The sequence below is a fragment of the Anneissia japonica genome, unplaced genomic scaffold (genome assembly GCF_011630105.1).
Source record: "Anneissia japonica isolate Jap-2015-1 unplaced genomic scaffold, ASM1163010v1 scaffold724_len3256291_cov202, whole genome shotgun sequence".
Taxonomy (NCBI): Eukaryota; Metazoa; Echinodermata; class Crinoidea; order Comatulida; family Comatulidae; genus Anneissia; species Anneissia japonica.
The window spans coordinates 637011-649542 of NW_022744966.1; the positions used below are offsets into that span (position 1 = coordinate 637011).

Genomic DNA, 12532 nt, shown 5'->3' on the forward strand with positions numbered 1-12532 from the left:
CTTTTATTATATTAAAAATTAAAACGCAGCCTCCTCTGCTTCATGATTATTCCCAGTCCTCGCATGCAATGCATCACACAGACCAAATACCAACGGTAACGCCTCTGCATTCATTTGCACAGAAAAAACAGAAAAAAGAAATCAAATCATTCCATTTATATGGCGCCATTCCAATAGTCACTGCTCATGGCGCAGTGGACTAGATGTTTTCACTTTTCAATAAATTTCTCATCCCCTGCAACCGGTAAACCGGCATACTTTCATCTGTCCAAATCAAACAAATTCAACATACTGTAGAATATACATATCCTATCACTTAACACTCTGCCCGCCAAACACGGAGATCTCAGTGTTTTAGGTTTTTTTACAAAATCTGATCGATGGGGTAATTACTGATGTGTCCTGACAATTTAAACACTATATTCAGTCTGGACCGTAAGTATTCCACTATTTGAAGCTATCCAATCTAATAAGAAACCAGAACCCTGCGGGTGCGTACGTTCCTTTGTACGTAAAAAATCAATGTACATTTGTGAATTGCAATAACTTGATTGTATCTTTTTGAATAATGATTGTGTAAGGTAATACAGTATTTTCATTTTGAGTTAAAAAAAATCAGAGGCGGATCAAGAAATTTATGAAAGGGGGAGGGGGTAAGGGGTTCTGAGAAGTGCAGGGATGTCGTTATGCAGGGCGGACGTGGGCGGCGCCGCCCACTCTTGACGTCTTGCGCCCATCCTAAAGCTATTTTTAAGGCCTTCTGCCCAGCCTCATACAAATTCTCCCGCACCCCCCCCCCACCACCTCAAAATCATGAAGAAACACAAGTTTTTGCTCCATAAACCGTATTTTCCGGTGAATAAGCCGCAAATTTAATACGCAATTTCCCCCTCCAAGTTTGGGGTGCGGCCTATATAATACACCAGTCGTTAATCTACTCCCAAAAAGTTCAGATCGCGAACCGCAGCGAAAATCAGGCGCCGTCTGTCTAGCTTGGGCCCATGCTCCTAGCCCAATTAATTAGCCTAGCCTTTGTTGAAAGGCTAGTATTTGTAATTATACTCACTATACAGTGCTGTACTGTGATTCCTACTACATTTTCTACGACAATCAAGCAATGGTTTGGGTTGGTTAAATAATTATTTTCATAGTTACTTTCACTCAAAAAATTTTGAAACACGTTTTATTCGAAATCGCTTCGCTCAAAACAATAAATAACCTTCTTTTCGGGAGTGTGGTCCTAGAGGTCACGTGAGCAGCTTCATTTATGATGTCGCAACAAAACACACGTGGGCTGTTGAAACTTTCTGTTCGACGTCTGGTTCCCGGTGGCTTGTACCGTTATAGAAAGAATACTGATACCGCTATATTTCAGAATAAAAACTTGTGAAATTAATTTATGCAATAAAAACACGAGTTTTCTTGAAGTTGTAATAATTATTTTACTGGAAATTAATTGAAGAAAGGCATACATTCGTCCGTCTATCACATGCCTCCATCACATGCTGTATATGTATATAGACGGTCAGTCCATCACATGCTGTAAATTTATGTGTCCATAATTTAAAGGTTTTCCGCCACCCGATACTGTCCATCAGGTGCTGTATTTTCCAACCATTATTTTCCCAAACATCATTTGATGAACCTATGCTGTAAATTTATGTGTCCATAATTTTAAGGTTCTCCACCACACGGGACTGTCCATCAGATACATGCCACCATCACATGCTGTATATGTGTATAGACGGTCAGTCCATCACATGCTGTAAGTTTATGTGTCCATAATTTTAAGGTTTTCCCCCACCCGTGACTGTCCATCAGATGCTGTATTTTCTAACCATTATTTTCCCAAACATCATTTGATGAAGCTATGCTGTAAATTTGTGTGTCCATAATTTTAAGGTTCTCCCCTACCCGGGCCTGTCGATCAGATGCTGTATTTTCTGACCATTATTTTCCCAAACATCATTTGATGAACTCCCGTCCCCCCGCCTACCCTTAGGTTCGTCTGTCCATCACATGCTGCCCCGGCCAACCCTTAGGTTCGTCCGTCCATCACATGCTGCATACTTATGTGTCCAGAATTTTTAACCATCATTTCTTGAAAAACAATTCCACAAATTTTGATTTTTATTGCTTGACGGTAGGCTGGTGGTAGGCCAAGAAACCTACTTCACGTAGGCCTAACGGTATAGTATATCAGATGTGTCTAGGCCTACACCAGGTCCGACGGTTCGCCCAAAGAGAAGCCTACATTACGTATGTGTCTAGGCTAGGCCTAGGTACACCAGGTCTGTCAATCTTAGCCGTTAAAGTATACTGAAACACTAATAAAACACACAGAACACCTTCAAATAATAGCACAAGTAAGTGGCCGATATGCCACAACTATCTCAGTTTGCTCAATGTTTACTGACAGGCGCGAAAACAACATAAAAACTTTTCTAGGCAGCTCGCTAAGGAAACAAAATGTCGGGAAAGTTTGACCCGACGCATGTGCAAATCAAATTTCCGACTAAAAAACGACTCAAAACTGGTGGTAGGGGTACATGATTTATCGCCTACAGCTTACATTTTTCATCTAACCGAAAAAAACAAACACTTCTTGCACAATTGCATGTCCACCAGCAACTATCGAGCACAATGTATACCTGCCGCTATGCACTGTTTCGGAGCCTATTTGTTTACAAATATGCTGACCTCTTTTGGTGTCACATCTCATACACACATTTTACATGTGAACCATTACATTAGTTCCATGTGACCTAAGGTCACAAAGGAACTAAAAAGGTTGAATTAGTGCCACAGTGGGGTTGGGAACCTAATCCCATGGCTAGGCCTAGTGGCATTATTTTTTTCCCATACATTTAAGGCAGAAATTACAAAGGACGCTATCTATGTCAGTTATGTGTGTTGGAAATTGTTGGGAATGGGTTTCTTACACTTGTGGTTTTCGTTTATCTTGGGTTTTGTTAAAATAACGGATTATTGTTACATGTTTAATGGGTATTAATATTATTATTATTATTATTATTATTATTAATGTAATGCATTATCCTAATATTATTTATGTTACTATTATTATTATTATTATTATTGCTCAGTGGTAGTCACAGTGCTATTGTTCATTAGTGCAGTGCGTTCAGCTAATTTACATTCAGTTGTTCAGTCAAATACTGTGCATCTTCACTATAAAGGGTTTTCACTGTGTTTGATGGTCACACCTTAGTAATGCTATGCTGGCCTAAGACGTTGCCTCTGCTAGAGGGGAATATAATGTACCCAGCGTTAGCTTATAATGGAAATGCCACATAAAGTTGCTACATGTAAGTTATTCCTATTGTATCTATATATGCTTCTTTGGAAACGTAATTTGATGTTTTTGGTTTTATTCGTGGGTTGGTTTTGTTTGCTTATAGATCTCGTAGCTCTCGAGGTTGGGATTGGAATTTGACTAGAAAACTGGTTGATACAAGTGGGAGTTATTGCCTACGTAGTACTCATGGTTGCGGCAAGGGATGTGACATTCATGCTGATAAACTATGGACTATGGAAATGATTATTGTACTTATGGTTTCCAATGTGATGTAATGTTTAAATTTCAGGTTGTGTTTTAGAGTTGACACTAGATAAGGTTGAGCTCAGAGATTTATGTTAGTGGAATTGTATGTAATGTTGTATGGAATTGGAAGTTATAACACATGACTATAGATGAGATTGTGCTTGCAATTTCATGTGGCGAATATGTTGGGCCCATTGTTAAACGTATGTGATTAAATTAATTTGTGAAGATTTTGACACCGTTTGAGTTGTGATATTTCGTTATGTCTCCTAGTATATTAATGTACATAATCATGCATGCCAACTTCCCCTCGCGATTCGCAAAAGCCGTGTTCGCTGCTTGTGAAATATGAAATTATATAAAATTTTATTACATAATTAGTATGTATATGCATCGGGATACATCGGCAAATTCTGTGGTGTAGAAGTCCTACACGGTTTTATACTAGCAATTCAAAATATTTACAATTACCGTTTTAAAAAGAAGCCCCCTTTTCAATTTGCAAAAGTAATCTCAAAAAGAAGCCCATCTCAGGCTACGTTCAAACTTGACTTAAGCCCGGCTCAATGTTAAGCCTGGCTTAACATTGCCGGGCATTCAGACTAGCGGGATTAGCCAGGCGCGGGAATTAGCATAATGAACCGTAACCAGGAAACGAGTTGGGAAACATTGGGCTCGAAACGTATGCTCGCTCACAGCGTATGTAACTCAATGCTGATTGGTCATTTTTTTTCCCGGAAGTCAATGCAAGACCCCCCGTAGCGATTAAAGCCCAGCTTAGAAAAGTTAAACACGGTGGCATGCCAGGCCTAGTTACTATAGGAACACAGCCCAGCTTGAGATAAGCCACCTAGTTCAGACTGGCACGTGGATAAACCCGGTGAGTTGAGCTGGGTTTATCCACCTAGTCTGAACTAGGCCTCTGAAAAGTAGCCCATCTTGAAAAGAAGCCCATCCAGGGGTACTAAAAAAAGCCCATGGTTCTTTTATTTGATGCACTAAATGCACTAAATATGACTTATGTATAAATTCATTAAAAGAAAGTATATATTTACCTTCGGAGAGTCACTACATTTCCCTTTGGCATGCATCTTTTCCATCAAATTGAACACAATCAGATATACTGCCTTGCTTGTTAGGAAAATCTAAAAGATTAAAGGAAAATTCACCCATAAGTGGACACACAGACTGACCTAATTTAATAATTGGTATGACTTACATTCTGCATCGATTTCATGGTAATGTTAATATACTTGAAGCGTATAATACAAAATCGGGGGTGCCAAGTTTCCCAGAACTTGCGAGAGTCTCCCAGGAATCAAGCAAGGATCTCCCAGAAATTAACCCAAATCCGGCAAATTTATAATGTGTGCACATTTTCACTTTATTATCAATTGTCTCAAGAAAGTCCATGCCAATGTGTATCACAATGTGCTGCAAAATAAAATCAACCAGATCAGAGGCAGGTTCAAGTGGAAAAATAATTTTTTAAAAAAATGGAGAGTAAAAGATAATAATATTCAAATTTCAGCCTGAGAGTGCATTTCAGGCCATCTAGAGGTGCTGTAATCATGAACTTTCTTACCTCAGCCCAAACCATGGTGGGGATGAGATAATAATTATAGACCGTACATCTGTAAAAGTCCCTCTCTGCCCCCACACCCTTTGCGAATTCTCCGATTCATCACTGCAGATTTCCCGGACAAGGTGGCGCCGAGTGTGTCCGAGGCCCCCAACGAGACGAAAGGGCCAATGTCCCCGATGGTAGGAAAGTTGGGTGGTTGGGAGTTTCACAATATATTTTGAGTGTGTTCCAGAGTGAAAAGCCCCTGAGAAGTTAATTTACTTGATTTTACAGTCAACTAATATGCAATACATATATTTTTTTTTCTCGCAATGCGGGGAATGCCCCGCCACCCCACCCCTTTCACCAGTAAGCAATCCTCCCGGAATTGACTTCTTTCAGCTTGGGACCCCTGCGAAAGTCTATATGCGCTAAGAAACCACAGCAACCCAAGTGCACAAAAACAAGGAAGAATTAAAAAAAAAACAAAGAAAATGGATCATGTTCAGAATTAATAAAAAGATGGAATTTGAGCCGAGATTTGAAGACAGTTTAGCTTGGAGACTCAAACACTGTCTTAAGTGGTTTGGTTTCAAAGCGTTGGAGCAGCACCAATAAAAAAACGATCGTCACAAGTTTTAAGGTGACCAATAGAACAGTTAAGGATGGTAGATGAAGATGAGGTAGACTTAGCTAAAACTGCAGATGCAAATAGCAGAACGTTGTGAAATTCGATTGGGAGATAGTGGTATACAAATATCAAGTGAATTCGCAGATGAATAGGTAACCAAAGGAAACGATGTACAGTTGCAAATGCTTGGGAGTGTTTTTAATTCTGTTAATATCAAATTTACAATATAAAAAATGAGTGCTGGCAACAGCACCTTATCTCTGAGTGCCTATCCCAGAGCATCCTAATCAATAAATTGTTGAATAATGAAATTATTATTTGGCAGGGGCGGATCCAGAGATGTACGAAAAGCGGGGGCTGATTGAGAGACACTACCCTAGGAGCCCGGGGTATGCTCCCGCAAAATTGTTGTATTCTAGACGCCCGGAAATGACCTCTGAGGCATTTTGGGAGATCAATAATTTCTTTTTCTTTATTTTTTTTCAGGCCAATTTGTATACAAAGCTCCCACCACCAACCCTGCTCGAACCAACAGCACAACATGCACTCCATATGTCCCTCAAGTTCCAGAAGGCTGCAACTTGTTGAAATACCTCAACATGGCAGATTATAATCTTCATAATAAGCAAATCCATGTTCTAACAGCAAAGGGAAAATTGGGAACAGTTTACATAACTTTTGTTGCATTATATGCCTACATCAGACAAACTATTGCTTTCAAGGTCAGCTCCTGAAAAGAAACTGGCTGACATAGCATCCAGGTACGTGTTAACAAATCACACAAAAGTAATGCCAAATACTTACTCGATGTGTAATATAATATAGCTGCTGGCCAGCAAAGTCCCAAATATAAGCAATATCTTTATTTTCAATCACGCATGTTTCTCCAGTCATTATGTTAACAATTCTCTTTCGAGTTTGCGGTGAAAGTGCTGTAGGTGATATTTTGACATCAACCGCTGTCTGATTCACTGATATATATATATATATATAAATAAAAATTGTTTATTATAAAATTGTAAAGATTGTTTAAATATTTAATCATCAACACAGCAATAATTATTATGTTAATGATGATGAAATATGTCAAACATCATCACCATCATCTGCATCTTCATGCTCACAAAGTTTAATGAAGATACAGAGTGTGGATGTCGGTGATGGTGAATTCGATGCTGAATATTTGATTATTCATTGACTTGCTGTTTGAACTGTGCAGTGTGGTAGGCGCTGAATTACGACTATTCAGAATTGCTGCTGTTGCGGTGTCAGTTGCGATGGCTGTTTTGGTGGCGGTTGGGGTGGTGGCAGTTGTGGTTTAGGTTAGATTTAATAAGTAAATAGACAATGAAGTAACATTTGGACTATCGTGAAACTACAGTAAACTTTTATAATCTACTATGCAGCAGGGTTCTTACCATCCCACCGGCACTGATAGGCTGCCGACCAGCATTGTTTTTTTCGTTTTTTCAATGATTTTGAAAACTTCAGAAACATAATTAACGAAATACTTCGCTATTAAAATAAAGGCTTTTAAATGTAAATGCCCTTTAAACATGAACGTCGTTCAGTGCAAGAAAATAACTTTAGAAGTACACGTTCCCATGGTTATGTTTATTGTTCATTAACTGGCTTGCACTGGATAGGGCCAAATATGTCCTTTCCTGCAGAACAAGTGTGCACGTCTCGAAAGTGATGAATTACCTAAAGTGAATTCACCGGGCTGAGTATGTGTGACAAGACCTGTTCAACTACAGTTTAAGCTTAATATTACTGTATATTACAACAAAAAGCAAATGAAAACACCATAGCAGATATCAAAAAAGTTAATGATATGTTTATCAATGTCTGAATTCAAAAATTACATGCAACATAATTAATATACAAGATTAAGAAAGCACCGCTTTACTAAAATATAGGCGAACAACTCCATTCATTGAATTGCACAAGTTTGTCTGAATCACTGCCAGCCATTCGGCAACTTTCAGCATTTGACATTCTTTCTGTCTTTGGTAACATTCCTGAATTGGCAACATACAAAGACTTGACCTGCTTTCTCCCAACCTACTTTGTAGGATTGTTTCTCATTTAATTTACAGTTACTAGGCAATATATCTGTTACTTTGAAATGTTTATAAAATTAGTGAATATATACAGTAAGATATTAAAAAAAAAAATTGGTAATCATGCATTTTATTTTTGGTGCATCCACAATGGAAAGTCATTGACCCAAATGTATGTCAAAATCCTGTTCGTCCGTTACATGGGAATAGGATTTGTAGTGTATTGAAATACAAACATGCATATTTCTTTTGAAAAGATAATTTAACTATCTTATAATACCCCTTTTCCAAAACATTGATATCATATGTTCTGTTCCACAGAGTTTAGCCAACTTGACCTGATTGTTTTTAGATAATTTTTAGTCTATTAAAATTTGTTGTGCATAATCAAATTGTAAATAATTAAAACAGACCACAATCAAAAAAATTACAAAATAATTATGTGCAAGAACCATGAAACTGTGAGAATATTTACCTTCAATTTTTTCCGATACAGTGTCTTCCGTTGGTATTACAACCTGTCAATTTTAAAAAGTAAATAATGAAAACCTGTGCATCATTTAAGGAATAAAAGTTTATATTACATAGCCTATGTAAATACGAGTACGTATTTACATATTGCGCCCGTAGAATGCTAGTCGAGCGCACGATCGATCGCTCACGAATTGTTAATGTGGAAGGGCTAGAGCTTCGAAAATGGCAAATAAGTTTAAATCTCTTGACGAAGATGAATTGGATAGAATTATTGACGAAAAAGATTCTCGGTGTACAAAATTTGTTGTGAATTCATCCGTTAATGTAGGCCCACTCAGTGAATATTGTAAGGCCGAGGAATCATCAAATTAGGCCTAGGCCTAGCCTACGTGCATTGAAAATTTCACAGCAACGGAGCTCAACGCGTTACGTTTCTCCGGTCATTCTACGCTGAGGTAAGGAGAGCAAACGGTGAATTGTAGGCTAAACGATCAATGATAACGCAACGCTACGGACTACAACAGAAACATTTTTAAAAAGTGACGGTAATATGAAGTATTTTGGCTATGTATTATGACAGATATTGTGTAAAAGTTAAATAAAAGTTCTTGATATTTAAAGTTATGTGTTCAGTTAAGTATTTGCATCTATTTTTGGCTATGTAATATAACAGATATTGCCTTTCTATCGGTGTAATAATAACATTTGATATCCCCTTGGGAATTATATTTTTTTCTCAGGACTATATTTTCCCTCAGCGCTAAGTGCTTCGGGAAAATATAGTCCTTCGAAAAAAATATAATTCCCTCGGGGATATCAAATGTTATATTACACCTCTAAGCAGGCAATATCTGTATAATATCATGAGTGTTGTGTTTCAACTTTGTGAACTGTTTTTGACGTGTTTCAACTTTGTGAACTGTTTTTGACGTGTTTCAACTTTGTGAACTGTTTTTGACATTTTATGTCAAAGAGGAATTCCTAATCATTTTCCTTGAAGGCCAATGAGTAATATGATTAAAACATGTTTTTATTATTGTAATCATTTATTTACTTATTGGTATATATTGTCTTTATGGTATGTAGCAACCCTAATTTGAAAATTATATGTTATACAAATACATTGCATCAAAACCATCTTGCAGTGTGATACCTCTTACATAAGGATTCAGGCCCGTATGCAGGGTGGGAGCGACGGGTGTGTATGCACCCCTAAATCACCAAAGGTCTACATTTTCAGGAGTATAAAATTCCAAACACACTCTCACACATTCCAGAAATCAATTCACTAAAACTCCTTGACCAATTTAGAACAGTTTCCAACTAGGACTGCATATTATTTGTCATACCAGCAATTTTAACTAACCCGGGCACCCATAATTTTTTGAAAGTTATAAAGAAAATGGAGAAAAAACAAAACATACTTCATAATCAAACATACTTCATAATCAAATTTAAGTCTTAGAGCTCCATTTCCGGCCATCTATAGGTGCCACAATCATAAATTTTCTTTTCCTCAACACCAACCATGGTGGGGTCGTGGCCGGTTGAGGTGGGTGACCTGGGCCTCTGTTTTTGCGAAAGTCCCTCACGGGACACCCCTTCTTTTTAAAATTTCAGAATCCGCCATGGACACATATGTTAAGGTTTCTCCCTGGCACAGTATTTACAATGATGTTACCGGAGTGACGTCAGAAAATGAGTCAGCTGTATTTACAATGATGTTACCGGACCGACGGTTGAACTGTCACTGGCTTGGTCCCATCCCCAAGTGTTATTTGATGAGGGTGACTATGAGGGCGCTATGTAGTACTTATTCTAAATATACCCTCACATACACCCCCCAGTTTACTATTGTTGTCCCCAACAATTTAAAAAAAACAATTAAGCAAATTGATACAATTAAAATATATAAAAGCATAAGATACATTAAGAAAATATTTGTCAATATAAGTTCATGATCAGTCCCTCAATGTCCAAATCTCACTGGTGGACGAATTATTTCGCGCAGATTGTACCTGTTCTCAAAATCTGACGAACTGTCTTCCGAAGAGCTATCTTCTGAACTGTACGTTGCAAATTCTGGCGGTGGAGGAATGAATGAAGTGAATTGTTCTGTCTCTTCCTCGCTTTCATCAAGGGTACTAAAGGTACAGGGAATAATTAAATTCCGATGAACTGTTCTTTCTTTATTTCCATCAATCGAACGTACAACATACACGGGCTGATAAGGGAATTTAGACACTACCGTATAAAGTTGATTTTCCCATCTATCAGCAATTTTCCGTCGACTACGAATACCTTTATTGGCTATCAAAACTTGACAACCATTTTCGAATTCGGACTCTTTTGCCTTCTTGTCGTAAGTCACTTTCTGCTTGAGTCGCGCTACATCGGCTGCACATGTCGCTTTAGCGTACGCTAATCCCAAGTTGTCTGCCAACTTGCGTACATAATCGTTTTCGATGTCCACGTTGTCCACAGGTTCTGTGTCGTCATTGATGCCGCATAGTAGGTCAACTGGAATTCGTGGTGACCGTCCAAACATAAGAGAAAATGGTGAAAATCCAGTGGACGAGTGGGATGTACAGTTGTATGCATGAGTCAACGCTTCTATGTGGTCTGCCCAATTTGGTTTCTGGTCAGGTTGTAGGGTGCCAAAGAGATCGCATAATTCTTGGATGATGGCCGCCTCAAAGCATTTGCCTTGGTCACTGTGTACTCTCTCGGGAAGTCCATAGTGTACCATAAACTTGCTCCACAAAGTCTTTGCTACCGTTCGTGTGTTGGGTACGCCTGCGCATATCTTGTAAAGTGATCTGTTATTACTAGGACGTTTTCAATTCCCCCTCTGGATGTTTCTAGGGTAAGAAAATCTATGCAGACAAGTTCAAGTGGGCGATACGTTTTGATTGACACTAAGGGAGCTCTGGTTTTAGGATCTGGAGTCTTCCGCAGTACACATCTGGTGCATCTATCGATGTAACAACGGATGTCCCTTCTCACACCAGGCCAAAAATACCTGTCGTTTACAAGGTCTAATATGCGTTTAAACCCCAAGTGTCCCATCTTGTCATGAACGCTTTCCAATACATGTTTCCAACTAGATTTAGGCAATATTAATTTTCTCTTATTTGAAAACTGGATAAACAAAACACCATCCTGTAGAAGTAAATCGTCCCATTTCGAAAGTAGTCGTCTGGCAAAGTGTGACTGTTTATCGGTGGTGCGACTAGACGGTTTAGTCCCTGCTGCTAACAATTCACATACTCTTCGAATAGATGGATCTGCATGCTGTGCTAGTCTGATGTCTTTAGATGGCGTATCTAATAAAGAAGTTGGTTCATCACCCTGTTGTTGGTGATGTTCGAGAGATGTTACGGTTTGTTGATTAGGACCTTGACTTTTAGTTGGCTGAGTGGCTTCATTAATTACAGTTCTAACATCCGACGTTACAGGGCATTCTGGCATATCGCTGCGCAGTGAATTATCAAATATCTGTTTGACCGCTTCTCTTGGGATTCTTGATAGCGCATCGGCATTATCGTTTTTACGCCCCGGACGGTAGATGATATTAAGGTTGCATTGTGACAGATCGTTTACCCATCGCTGGCCGTATGCATCAAGTTTTGCTTTACCCAGTACGTACGTTAAAGGATTATTGTCCGTAAACGCTGTGACGTCATGTCCATATACATAATGGCGGAACTTGTCAGTCACCGCCCAGTGTAAAGCCTTGAACTCCAACTTGTGTGCGGGATACCACTTCTCTGAATCCGACAATGTACGCTCGCAAAGGCAATCACTCTTTCCTTCCCATTTTGCACTTGTGCAAGGACTGCACCCAGACCATCAATAGAGGCGTCCGTTTGTAGAATGAATGGCAAAGTAAAGTTTGCGTAGACGAGGACAGGAGCAGACTTAATTCCATTTCGAAGGATTTCGAAACTGCGTTGGGCATCGGAGTTCCACTTAAATGGAGTTTGTCGCTGATCACGTTTTCCGCGTCGTACATCGCCTTCTAATAAGCTAAATAATGGTCTAGCGATTTTTGCATAGTCCTTAATGAAACGTCGGTAATAGCCAGTGAAACCGAGGAATCGGCGTATCTGTGGATACACCCTCTGCCGAAACACGATGGCCAAGATACTGTACTTCTTTCTTTAAAAAATGACACTTCGATTTCTTTAGCTTCAGACCGTGACTACGAAGGCGATCGAATACCGTTTGGAGTTTCC

The 12532-nt window shown here is 38.9% G+C and overlaps 1 protein-coding gene across 1 annotated transcript in view; it reads right to left on the minus strand.

Annotated features, from left to right (window-relative positions):
- Positions 1 to 8334, minus strand: part of LOC117119863 — a 24007-nt gene extending 15673 nt beyond the window's left edge. The window contains exons 1-3 of the mRNA XM_033264844.1: positions 8296 to 8334; positions 6562 to 6728; positions 4618 to 4707 (exon numbers count right to left, since the gene is read on the minus strand). Coding sequence (XP_033120735.1) covers positions 4618 to 4707; positions 6562 to 6651 — 180 coding nt within the window. The 5' untranslated portion in view covers positions 6652 to 6728; positions 8296 to 8334. The remainder of the gene's footprint in view (positions 1 to 4617; positions 4708 to 6561; positions 6729 to 8295) is intronic.
- Between the last annotated feature and the right edge of the window lie 4198 nt (positions 8335 to 12532).